Source organism: Phocoena sinus, chromosome 8, assembly GCF_008692025.1.
Source record: "Phocoena sinus isolate mPhoSin1 chromosome 8, mPhoSin1.pri, whole genome shotgun sequence".
Taxonomy (NCBI): domain Eukaryota; kingdom Metazoa; phylum Chordata; class Mammalia; order Artiodactyla; family Phocoenidae; genus Phocoena; species Phocoena sinus.
The window spans coordinates 84,682,434-84,699,823 of NC_045770.1; the positions used below are offsets into that span (position 1 = coordinate 84,682,434).

General features: G+C 35.0%; 1 protein-coding gene across 3 annotated transcripts in view; it reads left to right on the forward strand.

Moving 5' to 3' along the window:
- The window catches only part of QSER1 (glutamine and serine rich 1), a 78,467-nt gene that overhangs the window by 50,341 nt on the left and 10,736 nt on the right, over positions 1-17,390 (forward strand). For 2 of the 3 annotated variants that reach the window (XM_032640530.1, XM_032640531.1), the window contains exons 5-9: positions 6,886-7,214; positions 8,154-8,270; positions 8,865-8,998; positions 10,365-10,582; positions 15,711-15,848. In XM_032640530.1, coding sequence (XP_032496421.1) covers positions 6,886-7,214; positions 8,154-8,270; positions 8,865-8,998; positions 10,365-10,582; positions 15,711-15,848 — 936 coding nt within the window. The remainder of the gene's footprint in view (positions 1-6,885; positions 7,215-8,153; positions 8,271-8,864; positions 8,999-10,364; positions 10,583-15,710; positions 15,849-17,390) is intronic. The other variant, XM_032640532.1, reaches the window with a different exon arrangement.

The window sequence follows — 17,390 nt, forward strand, 5'->3', positions numbered from 1 at the left end:
CTTAATTTCTGCTTTTATCAGTTCTTTTTCCCTATCTTCCCTGGGTTGAATATTCTCTTTCTGGCTAGTTTGTTATTTCTTTGCTGTCTAATGAATGGCATTAAAGTTGTATGTTTCCTTTTTTTTTTTTCACTACACTCTGGCTCTATTCCTCTGGTTTCAATTTTTAATGCTCTCACTGTCCTTTCTAAATGGTTTGTCGTTTCATTTGATTTCCTTTTAACCCAAGAGTTATTAAGAATAGTGGGGTCTTGCCTGTTTCCCAGTAGATTTTTGGTTTTTTGGTTGTTTTTGGTATTCCTTTAATCCTAACTTATGGCCCTGTTGTATTGTGGTCAAAGGAATATGAATTAAGTAATGTCTACATTTTGAAATTTGTGGAAATTTTGTTACTAGCTTGGTAAATGGTCAATTTTTATAAATATCCCATGAGTACCAAGTGCTAATAGGTTTTATTTGTAATATTGTTCAAGTCCTTTATATCTTTTTATTTTTTGTGTAATGTAATAAATGATATTAGGTTATTTAACAAAATGTATATGTACATGTTGCAAGTAAATGATAGGTCTGGAATTTGCCTTAAACTATCCCAGCAAATATAAAAGAGGTGACAGAAAGATAAATTTATCAAAATGTTTGTGGTTGTTACAGTTGGGTTATGGTATGTGAGGGTTTGTATAGTCTTACATATGTTTTAAATCTTTAATAAAAAGGTTTTTTAAAATCCTCCCTATCCTTATTTGTTTCTAGATTGCTTCATCTGTTGATTACTGAAAAGGGTGTGTTGAAGTATCCAACTATGTTTTATTGTTTTTCTAATACTGTGTAGTTGTTTTGAACCCATGTAATTGGGTGTTTGAAATTTTACTACAGTTAAATTTCCTTTTATCATAATAAAATCTCTTTTTCACATTTTAATATTGCCATACTAATCTTATTGTTAGCATTTTTAGTATATTTTCCATATCTCTTCTTTCAGAATATTTTTTTCTTGTGAGATATAACTCAGATATAGAAATATGATACACATAAGAAAAACACACATAAAATTCCCATAAATCTGAAAATGCAAATATTAGTTAAGACATATTCCCTGACCACAATGCAGTAATTTCATAAAAAAATAGCAGAAAGGAAAAAAGAGACAAATAAAAGTAAGTTTTTCTTTGTAAAACTTCTAAATAACTTCTGCTAACTTCTAAATAACTCATGGCTTTAAAAGGAAACCAAAGCTGAAATGACAACTCACTTAGGACAGTGGAGCATCATATTTTGGAACCAAGGGGATGTGCCAGGAATGTGTGGGGCAAAGAAGAAAATTTATGGTGTTAAATGCTACTCATTAGAAAGCAAGAAAGTTCAAAAGTAAATTGAGTGTTAAAGTAAATCCAGCTCATAATCTGTAGAACTAACCACTGTCTGAGTTGGATGGTAATCACCTCCTTGCTTTTCTTTTGTAAATTTTACCACCTGTGTATGTATCCCTGTACTTTTGTTTGGCCCATTTTAAAACTTCTTATAAAGAGCATCATACAGTATTGATAAGTTTTTCCTTCTGCTAATTTGGAAGCTATTCTTTTTATAAAATATTTCCTTAACTTTTTATTATGGAAATTTCAAACATAAAGTTACAAAGGTTGGTATAATTAAACCGATCTATGAATCACTCAGTTTCAGTAATCATCAATACATGGTCAGTCTTATTTCATTCTTATCTTTACCTACCCTCTCACCCCCTTCCCCCCCCTGATGATTTTGATGAAATATTTCTGTTCTTTACCTGGAGATAATAGGGATTACAATATGCATTTTCACTTTCTCAAAATCCATTAGTATCTTACTCTCCCGAATAACGTAAAGACTCTGAGCACTAAAACTCCATTTTACCCCCTCCTAACTTTAATGTTACCATGTATTTTAATATTTGCGTTTTTTTCTTTCTGGCCACGCCACGTGGCTTGTGGGATCTTAGTTCCCCAACCAGGAATCAAACCCTGTCTCCCGGCAGTAGAGGTGCGGAGTCCTAACCACTGGACCACCAGGGAATTCCCCCATGTATTTTAATTCTATCCTATTTTCTAATACTCAACAAGAAATAGTGTATTAAATAGTCAGTGTTTGCTTAGGTTTATTTATATATTTACCATATTGCCCTCCATTCTTTCTTGCACCTCACATCTCCTTGGGATGACAAGCTTATGACTAAAGCACGTCCCTTGCAGTTTCTTTTTCTGAGGGTCTGCTGGTGGCCGTACCTCTGTTTTTGTTCATAGATAGCTATGTGATTTGTTTTGCCATGTAACTTAGAGTGCATTTTCAAAATTCAGTGACATTGCTATAATAAAATCCCTTTTATTTCTTCATTCATCCATTATTTATAAGAACAATGTTTCCCAGTTCCTTTATCAATAAAAATGAAGGACAGAAATAAAATTGGTTGTAAAACCTATCTCAATAAGTAATATTCACCCATGAGTCCATAAACGAGTAAGTTTTAAATGCCACATCCACTCAAAAGAAGCATTCGTTTTACATTTACATTTGTTTTACATTAAGTTTGAAAAAATATTAATTTAGATCTACGGTATTATGTGTTATAAGTATTATAATGTTAGAAGTGTTTAATATATAGAGCCTTCTGGTCACAAGACATAAAAAATTGATTTCCATTTATATACATTTTTGAGGCAGAAAGTATGATGTATAGTTATAGTAGCATAAAAATATATTACATTAGGATAAAATTCTGTAATCTAATCTTGAATGATTAGATTATTTTCCCATTGTTATTGAGATATGATTGATGTACAAACTGTGTAAGTTCAAGATATACCGCACAGTGACTTGATAATTAGATTATTCATTTGTATTTCCTCAACAGGCCTCCCTTTGATTGGGAGGAGTCATATAAATGTATGAGGATAGTTTTAATTTGGGATACAGATCAGGTAGGCTGGCTGGTGACAGCTATTAGACCACCCCCCTCAGCCCCTCCTCCCCCCTAATTAGCTAGAATAAGGGAGAGATGTACTCTAGTTGCCAAGCACTGTAGTTCACTCATTTCCCTTGCCTATCTGCTTTTCCATTTTCTTTTGTGTTTCATAGGTCTGGATTTGTGTTGGGCTCTGCTTTGATTCCCTCTCAACCCCTCCTGTAGGCAGATAGAGTTCACTTTCTTCAGGGAACAGTTTTTACATTTTGGCCTGTGATCAAGCCACCCCTGCTGCCTACAGCTCAACATAAGCAAGGGGATCACTGCCCTTCCTGTTTTATTTACTTATTATTGTATATGTTATTATTTTAGTTCATCAGCACTACTCAAAATTACTGCTGCAGTGCTGCATATTCTTTATATTTGTTTCTCAGCCTGGAGCTTCTCTATCAGCTCTAGGCTTCAAAGTCCTTTTTTAACAGCTTTGTTAAATTATAATTCACATATCATAACATCCACCCATTTAAAGTGTATAATTCACTGGGTTTGTAGAGTTGTATAACCATGACCACAATCTAATTTTAGAATATTTTCATTATCCAAAAAGAAACCCATTATTAGTCAGTCTCCACACCCACGCTCACACCCAATGATAGGCAACCACTAATCTATCTTCACTATAGATTTGCCCTTTTTTGGACATTTCATGTAAAAGAAATCATATAATATTTGACCTTTTGTGACTAGCTTCTTTCATTTAATGTAATGTTTTCAGTGTTTATTCATGGTGTAGCATATATCAGTACTTCATTCCTTTTTATTCCCTAATAATGTGGATATACCACATTTTGTGTATCCATTCATCAGCTGATGGACATTTGGGTTTTTTCCACTTTTTGGCCATTAGGAATAATGCTGCTGTCAACATTCATATACAGGTATTTGTGTAGATTTATTTATTTAGAAAGTGGAATTTAGAAGTGGAATTCCTTGGTTATATGCTTAACATTTTGAGGAATGGCCGAACTATTTTCCATAGTGGCTGTACCATTTTACATTCTCTCCAGCAAGGTACAAGGGTTCTAGTTTCTCCTCACGCCTGCTAGCATGTTATTGCTTGTATTTTTTGTAGCCATCCTAATAGCTGTGAGATTGCAATTATCTACTGAAGTTGCATTGAGCTAATGACTTATAGTGTTGAATGGCCTTTCATGTGCTTATTGACAATTTTTATGTCTTCTTTGGACAAATAGGTCCTTGCTCACTTTTTTTTTTTTTTTAATAAATTTTATTTATTTATTTAGGCTGTGTTGGGTCTTCGTTGCTGCATGCAGGCTATCTCTAGTTGCGGTGAGTGGGGGCTACTCTTCGTTGCGGTGCATGGCTTCTCATTGCGGTGGCTTCTCATTGTGGAGCACGGGCTCTAGGCCCACGGGCTTCAGTAGCTGTGGCACGTGGGCTCAGTAGTTTTGGCACACGGGCCCTAGAGCACAGGCTCAGTAGCTGTGGCGCACGGGCTTAGTTGCTCCGCAGCATGTGGGATCTTCCCGGACCAGGGTTCAAACTCGTGTCCCCTGCATTGGCAGGTGGGTTCTTAACCACTGCGCCACCAGGGAAGCCCTTGCTCACTTTTTAAATTGGGTTATTTGTCTTTTTTATCATTGAGGTGTAAGAGTTCTTTATATATCCTGGATACAAATCTCTAGCAAGTACATGATTTGTAAACAGTGTTTCCCATTCTGTAGGTTATCTTTCCACTTTTGTGATGGCATCAATTGCAGCACAAGTTTTAAATTTTGATGAAGTCCAGCTTATTTTTTTCTTTTGTTACATGTAGGGTCATGAAAATTTATACCTGTTTTTCTTCTAAGAGTTTCATGATTTTAACTTTCACATTTATGTCTATAATCCACTTTCAGTTAATTTTTGTATATGGTGTGAGGTAGACATCCAACTTTATTCTTCATTCCTATCTAGTTGTCCCAGCACCATTTGTTAAAAAGCTTTTTCATTTTTCCCCCATTGAATGGTTTTGGCACCCTTGTTGAAAATCATTTCACCATAAATACAGAGTTTATTTCTGGACTTTAATTCTACTCTTTTGATCTATATGTCAATCCTTACGCCACCATCACACTGTCTTAATTACTAAAGCTTTGTGGTAAAGTTTTGAAATTTCTGAAATGTGAGTCTTCCAACTTTATTTGCAGGATTTCTTTTGGCTATTCTGGCTCTCTTGCATTTCCATATGAATTTTAGGAATAGTTTGTCAGCTTCTGCCAAAAATGCAGCTAGGATTTTTATAGGGATTATGCCGATTCTTTTTTTTTTTTTTTTGGCTGCACCACACAGCGTATAGAATCTTAGTTCCCTGGCCAGGGATCAAACCCACACCCCCTACAGGTGGGGGGAAGCGTGGAGTCTTAACCACTGGACCGACAGGGTAGTCCTTGATTCTTTTAATCAATTTGGGAGTTTGCCATCTTTACAATGTTGACATTTCCTATCCGTGAGCACAGGATGTTTCTCCACTTATTTAGACCTTTAATTCTTTCAACAATGTTTATAGGTCTCAGAATATAAACTTTGTACTTCTTTCATTAAATTTATTCCTAAATAGTTTCTTTTTGATGATATTATAAATGGAATTTTGTTCTAAATTTGTTTTTGGATGGCTCATTGAAAGCATTTCGAAATACAATTGATTTTTATATATTTATCTTATGCCCTGCAAACTTGCTAAATTTATTTATTCTAATAGTTTTTTAGTGGATTCCTTAGGATTTTCTGTATACAAGATCATTTCATCTGCAGATACAGTTTTATTTCTTCAGACATCCTTCTTAGGGGGAAGCATCTCATTTTTTACCGTTAAGTATGATGTTAACTGTGGGTTTTTTGTAGATGGCCTTTATCAGGTTGAAGAAGTTCCCTTCTATTTTTAGGTTCTTGAGTGTTTTTATCATGAAAGTGTTTAAATTCATGATACTGAATTTTGCCAAATGCTTTTTCTGTACCTATTCTGATGATCCTGTGGTTTTGTCCTTTATTATATTAATATGGTGATTGATTGATTTTCAGCTGTTAAAACCAAGCATGCATTCCTAGGATAAAAGCCACTTGGTTATGATGTATAATTCTTTTCAGTGTTGGTATATTTGCTCATATTTTGCTGAAGGTTTTTGTGTTTGTATTCATAAGGGATACTGGTCTGTAGTTTTTTCATGATATTTTTGTCTGGTTTAGGTATTGGAATAATACTGGCCTTGAATGAGTTGGGAAGTGTTTCCTCTTATTTCTTAGCGTTTATAATGGATTGGTATTAATTCTTACTTAACTGTTGATAGAACCCGTGTGTACCCATTTGGGTCTGTGCTTATCTTTGTGGGATGTTCTTAATTTCTTTTATTCCCTTGTTATTGGTCTCTTCAGATGTTCTCTTTCTCCTTGAGTTCTTTTGGTAGTTTGTGTCTTTCTAGGAATTTGTCCGTTTCATCTAAGTTATTTGTTAGCATACAGTTTTTCATAACATTACTTTATAATCCTTTTTATTTCGGTAGCTTCTACTGGTATTTCAAAGTATTTGGGAGGTGCTGTTTTTGTTTTCCACGTCCAATCAGCTTTTCTTCTAGGAATTCACAGTTTCAGTTGGCTGACCCTTCCTTGTCTTGCATCACTTTTTTGTCTCTATTCTTTTAAAAATATTTTTGTGCTAAATACTTAAGTGGAAGTAGGGGTGAGTTTAGGTCGATGGAGGTTCTGTCTAATTGTCATCCAGATGTAATTCTCACCACTTTGGTTCTTGGAAGTTAATAACCATTCTTTAATTTCATTGTTTCAAATAATTTGATGGCAAAAATAATAAGGTCTTTCTTTGTAAACTGTTCAGATTTTACTCAAAGCAAGTAAATGTTTAATAATTTGTATTACTAATGTGCATTTGCTTGATCTAGTTTCAGAAGCCCTACAGGTGGCAACTACTAGTCCAACTGCCAATACTGCTGGTACTGCTACTACTTCCTCCACCACTGTGGGCGCAGTTAAGCAAGAACCTCTCTACTCTACTTCATCTGCAGTAAATATCCTGGAAAATATAAACTCTGCAGAACCCCCAAAGTCCATCGAACATGATGGTCTTCCTTCAGACCAGTTTGCAAAAGGACAGGACACTGTTGCCATAGAAGGTTTTACAGATGAGGAGAACACAGAAAGTGGAGGAGAAGGCCAATACAGAGAGCGTGATGAATTTGTGGTAAAGATAGAAGACATAGAGACTTTTAAGGTGATGTGAATGTTCACAGGTATAAAGGTCATAGCTTAATGGGCGTGCCCTATGGTAGCCTTCATGATGACTTTTAATACCATGCATCTAGCCTGAATTGTGAAAAGTTATATTTTTATAATTCTGTTGTCATAATTGTTAAATAATGAAATCAAACTAGAGATGTCAGGTATTTTGAAAAGGAAAATAGCTTAAAATAATTTTAACTCATCTCTGAGTTTTGTGTATTTCTGACTGGTCAGTATATTGCATTTAGCTACTAGTAATTAGAGCAGTTTTGAAATGTTAATTTTTTTAAAAGCTTCCAAGTCATTTGTATTATTAGAAGTTTGGAGAAAATGGTTATTTATGTAACTTAAAAGTTTAAAGAAAATAACAGGAATACAATGTAAAAGTAGAATTAGACTTTTTTCAAATTGCAGAATGTTATAATTTCATATAAGAAATTTTTAGCAGTGTTTAAGAAAACTTATTTTGGGGTTTTTGTTTGCTTGCTTTTGATTTTATTTTTTAATTGGGGTGGAGAGAAATGGTATTAAAAATACAATGAAGAACATAATATTTAAATTATCCATATTCCTTCCATTCACAATTAACTATTGTTAATATTTTAGCATATTTGTTTCTGGTTTTTTTTAATACATACATACTGTTATAAAATTGCATAAATAATGTATGACAATATCATTAGTGGAAAACTTTCCAATAGCTATACAAAAGGGTGATGGGTTACAACTGCATGTTTTTGTTCCCTGTTTCTGGAAGAATTTAAGCAGAGATTGAATAGCCCACTTAAAAGGATTACTGCAAAAGTTCAGCTAGGTAAAAGATAAAAGGTTGAGCTAGGTAGGTCTTTAAGATTCCTTTCAGCTCTGAGATTCTATAAATCTAGAATATGTTGCTAGTTTCTATAAATGTTGTTAATATTTCTTATTACAGGAGGCTTTAAAAGCAGGAAAAGAACCCCCAGCTATTTGGAAAGTACAAAAAGCTTTATTACAGAAGTTTGTTCCTGAAATTCGAGATGGGCAAAGAGAATTTGCTGCTACAAATAGTGTAAGTAAAATGCTTGTTTACATAACCTTCCTATTTTTTGACAGTGATCCTGGGTAAAATACAGAATGATGTAAATTTAAATGTATTGTTTAATGTATGTATATTGAGCATTTCTGAGATAAAATATTAAAATTGAACTACAGAGTATATGATACTGATTTTAAAATAAAATTAATGTCTAAATACCAACTACTTAAATTGCTTAACTTTTTATTTTTTAAATAAAGGAAAGGAATTAGTGTTAGTCTGTGAAGAATTCAGATGGACTCAGAGACTCTTATATTGATTGTTCTGCCAGAGTCAGATATCCTGATTTACCAAGAAGACTTACAGAATTATTTTCTACCTAAGTAGTTGTTTCCTAGCACTGAGTAAGTGAGCATCTGATGATCAGCCAAATAAGATTGCATCTATATATGGACTTGCAGTTAAGAGTGAGGCTGGAATCAGTTTTACTGAGGGTACAATTAGCCTGACCAGAGCTGCATTTTGAAAAACTTGAAGGATGGCTCTGTGACAGTCTATCAAGACAACAAAGTAATATTTTATGTACAGAATGTACAATTATGTAATTCAAAGTGTTTCTTTCCTTAGTACCTTGGATATTTTGGAGATGCAAAGAGTAAATACAAAAGGATATATGTGAAGTTCATTGAAAACACTAACAAAAAGGAGTATGTCAGAGTGTGTTCCAAAAAGCCACGAAATAAGCCTTCACAAACTATCAGGTATTTATTATTTTATGTAATATGTTTGTAGTAATTATTGGAAGGCTTATTATTGGCAATGTCTTGTACAAAGAATTACATAAATTAAAGAGGCTGATTTTTTTTTTTCCATTATGTACAAGTCTGAAAATTCAGTGCCTGATGTAATAAGTGATTCTTTTTGAAGTAATGAGACAGGAACTGTAAAGCCCATGGCTATCATGGTGGGATGGGTACCCTTTTCTTCTGAGTCCTTTTGGTGTCACCCTAGTATAGTGAAAAAAATTGGATTTACAGTCTAAAGGTTTGAATCCATCTTTTTGTGACCTAGATTTAGATAACCTTTCTAGGGACTTCCCTGGTGGTCCAATGGTTAAGACTCCATGCTTCCACTGCAGAGGGCCCAGGTTCGATCCCTGGTTGGGGAACTAAGATCCCACGTGCAGTGTGGCCAAAAACAAAGAAGAAAGAAAAAAAGATAACCTTTCTAAGCCCTCTTTTTTATCCATAAATAAAGTGAAAATAATAACAGAATGTCAAATTTAAAATGAAAAAAATTGAGCCTGTACATTACAAGTACAGTAGAATTGTCATCATGTATCAGTGTGACTCTGGGTTGTCTGGAGCGTGAATTTGGAAAACGATGACCTAGCCACATTCCCTTTGATCTCTGTGGGAAAGGGGGTGTGAACCTTGATATTCTCAATCTAGTGCTAGGAAGATCTAGTTTAATGAAGATTCCAACGTATTGGACACAGCCCACCTTATTTTTATGATGTAATTTTATCCACTCCCTCAAATCTCCAGAACTAGTGTATAGCAAATCTTAATGAGGGGCTCTAGAACAGGTGCAGTTGGGATTCCACATCAAAACCTGGCACCACCAGAGCCTGTGAGAGTTTCTGACATGACTATAAGTCCATTGATCATCTGCCGTGTACAGCCTCATAGTCAGGAAAATGAATTTACAAAGGGAAAGGAAGAGTAGAGGGAGAGAGAGAAATAGGGATGGAATTAATACAGTCCCTTATTAACTGAATATTGAATGTCAGTGGTTAAAGAGTATATTACAAGGGACTTTTGGAGGAATCACCATTGGAGATGTGTAGGACTTAGACTTTATTTTGGAGATACTGGTGAGGTAAATAAACTTTTCTTCACCAGTGTTTCTCGGGTTTTTGTCTAATTTATTTTATTTAATTTATTTTTGGCTGCATCACACGGCATGTGGGATCTTAGTTCTCTGACCAGGGATCGAACCCACACCCCCACCTACAGTGGAACCGCAGAGTCTTAACCACTGGACCGCCGGGGAAGTCCCTCATCTAATTTATTTTAATTTGACAAGATGTCAGTGCATTAATGAAGTCTGTCTGTAACATTGCAGAACTGTTCAGGCTAAGCCAAGTAGTAGCAGTAAAACTTCTGATGCTCCAACACCAAAAACTACAACGACAAAAGCCCCTTCCATGAAACCCAAAGTTAAACAGCTAAAAGTAAAGGCTGAGCCACCACCAAAGAAAAGGAAGAAATGGAAAGAAGAATTTTCATCATCCCAATCTGACTCATCTCCCGAGATCCACTCTAGTAGTAGTGATGATGAGGGTGAGTTCTCCATGAAATGAATACCTTGATAACTTTAGATTATGTACATTAATGGGGAGGAGCAGTGCTGCTGACAATTCAAAATGTATTTACTTTTACTTAATTAGGGAATTTAGCTACCTAATTAAGTTCTGCTTAGGCATATATTTGCCCATGACTGAGCTAGATAACTGTGCCTTAGTTTCTCTTTTATAAAGTGAAAAGGTTGAAATAGATAGCAGTTATCATACTTTTTGACCTTAGAACCCTTCTACGCTGTTAAAAACTGTTGAAGACACCAAAGAGCATTTATGTAGGCTATATATATTGAAATTTACTTCATTACAACTTAAACCTGAGATAGCTGTAAAACACAGAATATACCAGGAAACATTCCATCAGCCATCAAATTTGTTGTGTAATATATGCAAGAAATTTCTAGCAGTTCAGTAGTCTAGAGCAGAAGTAGGCAAACTACTGCTAGTGGGCCAAATCTGATCTGCAGCCTATTCTTGTAAATAAAGTTTTATTGGAACACTGGGATTCATTTACATATTTTCATACAGTTACTTTCCCATTACAGTGACAGATGTGAGTAGTTACTACAGAGAGTATATGACCATTAAAGCCCCAAATATTTACCATCTGGCCCTTTACAGAAAACGTTTGCTGACCTTTCTTCTTCTAGAGCATACAGTTGAAGGTAGTCAGGAAAAGACGAAAGGATGATGGAAGGCTGCATATGCCATGCTAAAGCTAAAAAGCCTGGGATCCTGTAAGCAAAGGGGAGTCCTTGGAGGGATTTAAGTAAGGAAGCAACATGGTAAAATCTGAATTTGAATTACGTGACATCACAGTTCAGGTATAAACTGAAAGTCTGAACCTAAGTTTTGGCAGCAGGGATGGAGGAGAGAGGACACATTTGAGAAATTCCGGATGTAATCTTGGCAGAACTTGAATGATGAATCGGGTGTTGGGGGAACTGTTGAGGTTGATGTCCAGGATGGTTTCTGACATTTTAAGTATCACTGCTAGGGAGCTGATCTTAGAGATTACTTGGATAGAAACAGAATTATAATAAAAACTCTTCAGTACAGAAGTTTACTTTAAATGTATTGTTTTTAAAAGCTACTTTTAAACTGTTGTTTAGAAGTAGGCACGTTGGAATTTATAAAGAAATTTAGTGCTTTGAGTATGTGTGGAAGGGATTATACGTAATTTCGCAGTTAGCATTTCTGCCTACTGTTTAGAGAGGTTTGGGTTCTGAATTTGCACTCAGTTATTTATACAGCTTCCTCAAATGACAATTAAGGTGAAAATTTTCTTTCATTGGTAACTTGAGTTACCACTAGGTGTCACTAACAGGCAAGCATTTTTAGTGCTTCTTAAAAAGAAGGCAAATATTGATAATAAACATAGATTTATAGGCTGGTGGTTTTCAAGCTATTTGTTTCAAGACTTCTTTATAATCTTCAAATTTACTGAGGATTCCAAAACACTTTTTGTGTGTGTGTGTGGCCTGTATCTATGTATATCGCCAAGTATCAGTTAAAACAGACAATTTTAAGATATTTTAAATAAAAATTACATATTCACATAAGTTTTTTTAGACAATTGTATTTAGTTAGAAGAATAGCATTTTCATATCTGCTTCTGTATTCAGTTTGTATATATATTATTTTGGTTGAAGTATATGAAGAATACCCAGCCTCACATTAGCTATGTAGTTGGGAAAGAGAGGAGTATTTTGATTACCTTTTCAGATAATTATGTAATTTTTCTTTGATACTCAAAGGATTTTATTTGATAAACTTGACAAGTGGTAGCTTCTTCAACTTTTCATGCTTGTTACATTAAAATCTATTGGTTTGTTTTACCCTTTGAGGTATCTTTCATCCATGAATGATTTTATAACATTTTTTTGTAATGTGAAAATATCTGTTAGCTCATTGATGTACATAGTCTATTTCATGTTTTTTCCACATTTTAAAATGTGGTAAAATATATATAACATAAAACTTGCCACTTTTAACCATTTTTAAGTGAATGATTCAGCAGCATTAATTATATTCACACTGTTGCTCAACTGTCACAGCTATTTCCAAAACTTCCTGATCATCCCAAACAGAAACTTTGTAACCATTAGGCAATAACTCCTCATTCTCCCTTTCCCCCAGCTGCTGGGAATCTCTACTCTATTTTGTCTCCATGAATTTGCCTACTCTACATATCTCATATAAGCGTGGCTTATTTCACATAGCGTAATGTTTTTAAGGTTCATCCATGTTACATAGCATATATTAGAACTTACTAGTTTTTATGACTGAATACAATTCCATTGTAAGTTTATCCATTGTATGTTCTTGTTTATCTTTTTATCTATTGATGGACACTTGGGTTGCTTCCACATTTTGGCTGTTGTAAATAATGCTGCAGTGAACATTGGCATATAAATATCTGTTTGTGTCCTTGTTTTCAATTATTTATATACCTAAGAGTGGAATTGCTGTCATATAATTATATGTTTAGCTTTTTGAGGAACTGCCAAACTTTTCCCACAGAGGTTGCACCATTTTACATTCCCACTAGCAATGCATAGGGTTCCAATTTCTTCACATCCTCACCAATACTTGTTATATTTTGTTTTTTGATTATAGCTATTCTAGTAGGTGTGAAGTGGTATCTCATTGTGGTTTTGATTTGTATTTCCCTAATGACTAATGATGTTGAACATCTTTTCAGTTGCTTACTAGCTATTTGCTTATCTTCTTTGGAGAAATGTCTATTCAAATCCTTTGCCCAGTTCATGTCTCCTTTTGTTCTTGAGTTGTAGGAGTTCTTTATGTATTATAGATATTAAACCCTTATTAGACATATGATTTGAAAACATTTTCTCCCATTCTGTAGATATTTCAGTTTTTTTTTTTTGTTTGTTTGTTTTGCGGTACGCGGGCCTCTCACCGTTGTGGCCTCTCCCGTTGTGGAGCACAGGCTCCGGACGTGCAGGCTCAGCGGCCATGGCTCACGGGTCCAGCCGCTCTGCGGCATGTGGGATCTTCCCAGACTGGGGCACAAACCCGCATCCCCTGCATTGGCAGGCAGACTCTCAACCACTGCGCCACCAGGGAAGCCCTTTTTTTTTTTTTTTTTTTTTTTTTTAAAGTATATGTGCTGCTGAAGTGAGCACAGTGTTTCATTTTCTTGATAATGTTCTTTGATGCACAAAAGTCTGAAATTCTGATGAAGCCAAATTTATCTGTTTTTTTTTTCATTGCTCATGTTTTTGGTATCATACTTAGAATCCATTGCAAATCCAAGGTCATGAAGATTTATCCTTGTATTTTCTTCTAAGAGTCTTATGGTTTTAGTTCTTACATTTACATCATACATTTTTGCAGTATCAAAGAAATGACATTTTTAATATCAACACTGATTTCATCAATGAAGTCCTTAAGTATTGGAATGTTGTCAGGCTCACAGTGGTGGAAACAAGTTTTCCGGAATTCTTTTTTTTTTTTTTTAATTAATTTATTAATTTATTTTTGGCTGTGTTGGGTCTTTGCCGCTGTGCGCGGTCTCTCTCCAGTTGTGGAAAGCGGTGGCCACTCTTTGTTGCAGTGCGCGGGCCTTTCACTGCGGTGGCCTCTCCCGTTGCGGAGCATGGGCTCTAGGCGCCTGGGCTTCAGTAGCTGTATCACGTGGGCTTCAGTAGCTGTGGCTCACGGGCTCCAGAGCGCAGGCTCAGTAGCTGTGGCGCACAGGCCCAGCTGCTCCGCAGCATATGGGATCCTCCCGAACCAGGGCCCGAACCCGCTTCCCCCGCACTGGCAGGCGGACTCCCAACCACTGCGCCACCAGGGAAGTCCCCCGGAATTCTGATTTTCACTTGAAACCTCAAATTTTATCATTGGCAACAAATACTGTCAGTTGTTTTCCTTGCAGTGACAGGTTCACTTCGTTAAGAAAATGTCTGCCAAATACCCAAGTCTGAATAGGCATAGTGTATCTGTCAGTCATTTTTTTCAGATAGAATTGGTATCCCAATGGGGGAAAAGGTGGCTGGTTCATCTTGTAATTCAAACAATTACATGGATGCTTTTCCTGGAGAAAACTGTCATACTTCATAGCAGAAATGCTTTATATGTACCTCTCATTTCATCCCACAGAATTTTAAGACATTTACTCAAGAGTAGAGATTTAATACAATTAATAATTATTACTGCTTCATCAAGGATTATTCTTAAGGGAAATTGTTTTTTTTATTTCCTTCAAATTCATGGCAGTTAGATGACAGTCATGGCAAAGTATATGGCTGCTAGTACAGTTTGGTGTCACTGCCTCAATTCAGGCTAGGTAGTTTTACCCAACAGTTTTACCCAACATTCCTTTTACAAATGTCAACAGAGTGAAAAAGGTATATAACATCTTAGTATTATTAGGAAAACAATTTGACATCAGAGACCCCTGAAATGGTTATGAGGGGAGACCCCGAGGGGTCTGTGGACCAAAGTCTAAGAATCCCTGTTAAAGGCTGTGATAATAGTTCTGTACTTGAATGAAAAGAGTCAAAATTCAGACACACCTTTAATCTTGCAGTTCTTGCCATTGAATTTGAGTGAAATTTTCTTTAGGCACAGGCTATGTTTACATTAAAAAATTTTTTTTAATATGTGTTGACTCTAGACCAGAATTTTATAGAAATTTTATAGAAACCATCAGTTTTGAAGTAGCACGACCTGGCAGCAGATGTCTGGTAGGGCCAGGGGAGGAGAAACAGGTTCCTATGGGGCAGATGTTTCCAAATACTGGGCTGGTGTTGGGCTTCAGAGGCACCTGGGAACTTTTTAAAAAGTATAACATTTAAGCTTCATCACCACTACCACCATTACCACCCCAGATTCTGTTTTAATAAGTCCAGCAATCTGTTTTTTTTGTTTTGTTTTAAAAGCTCTCCAGTGATTGTGATGTGCAAAACCACCTTTGAGAATCTCTCACCCACGGTGTTTTTAAAGGCAGAGTGGGAGAACCTTGAATTTGAAGAAATTTTATCTACAACCTTTTATCTGCTTATAGACACTTGCTATAGAGCAGAGTGTTTTTAAAGTTGTCAGGAAGGAGTATTTAATATTTCATCTTTTCTCCCTCCCAGAATTTAATCCTCCAGCTCCCTTTGTCACTCGTTTTTTGAACACAAGAGCAATGAAGGAAACCTTTAAGAGTTACATGGAATTGCTTGTTAGCATTGCTTTGGATCCTGACACAATGCAAGCCTTAGAGAAGAGCAACGGTACAGTCTGCTAAGTAGTACTTTCTTGGTAGTACTTTCTGGATCTTTTTTATTCTTCTCTGTTAGTTACATATTTAATATATGGTTTTTGTATATGTTGTCAGTTAACAAACTTGACATATTGATTCTATAAAATGGGGTCATAGCTTTTCATGAATTGTGTGAATATATGAACAATTTTATATTGAATATATTTTTATTGATTTCTACTCATGAGAATATTATGTAACTACCCACTAGTTTCTTTCAATTCTAGAATCTTTATCATCCTCATAACATTTCACCAATTGTCTGAGTTGCATGGAAGGTCCAGATGTCAATATATTCTGTTTTCTAATAATTGGAAAGATAATAATGGTGTAAAGATTAAAATTGTATATTCGTGTCCAGTAAAAGATACATCACAGAGTAATTATTTTCTAATCAATTAGTAGTAAAACAATAAACGCCATGGGTTATATTTATTAATATTATTCCTTTTTTACTCTTCCTTTAGTAACTTTTTCTTATGGTAGAGTAGGGATGAAGTTGACATAAGAAATAAACCGGTAATTTATATATCTAATGTTGCTCACTAACGTTTACCCTTCAGCTACTATAGCATTCACCAGGGACAACTAGAAGAGAGAATAAAAGGATTAACGAGTCAGTTTCCATTATCCTTCTATCAAAATGAGTTGAACAAGTGTAAGATCAAAAAGATAGTAACAATGAATAATCAGTAACAATATACTTCAACAGCAATGCCTAATAATGTATATTGTTTTATTATTTCCACATACTTTGACATACATTATTCTATATTAATCCCAGAACAACTTAGACAGCCATTTTTTTGGGTGAAGACAATGATGCTGAGCCTTTTTTGAAAAAGGTTAAGTGACTTGCTTAAGAGCTCACAACTTGCAAGTAGCAGAGAAAGGATTAAATCCAAGGTCTTCTGATTTCTAGTCTTGCTTTTTTGACTATATAAGCAGAGGCAGTAATTCATACATCAACTATTGTAGAGCTGGAAGAGACGTTAGAGAAGATATTAAATGTGTTTCCTAAAGTTACAGAACAAGTTAGTGGTAGAAGAGCCACAATCAAAACCCAAAATTAATTCCCTACGTCAGCATTTTGCCAATAAACATTTTCTCTCTCAATCAAAACTCCTTGCATTATAAAATATGCATTTCTTAGTAGTGATCATTTCTGGGTGGTTGTATTTTAAATGATTTTTTTTCTATTATCATTTTTTAAAATTTTCTCCATTTAAAATGAGGGATGAAAAATTTAATGGTTATATTTAAAAATAATCCACAAATGTTTAAAACTTATTTGTGTGAAATGTAAATTTTTATAACTTGAATAGATTTAATCACTGCTAGAAAGATAAAAAGAAAGCTATCAGGTGTGTTGTGGTGATCTTAGAAAGCATTCCTTATTGAGGACTTTTTCTTCAATTTGAGGAAACTGTTCTTTTTCTGGTCTCTGTGCTTGTGTTTATTCTCCAATTTTAAAGAGTCATTTTGTTTAGCTATGAAATTAGTAACCAGATTC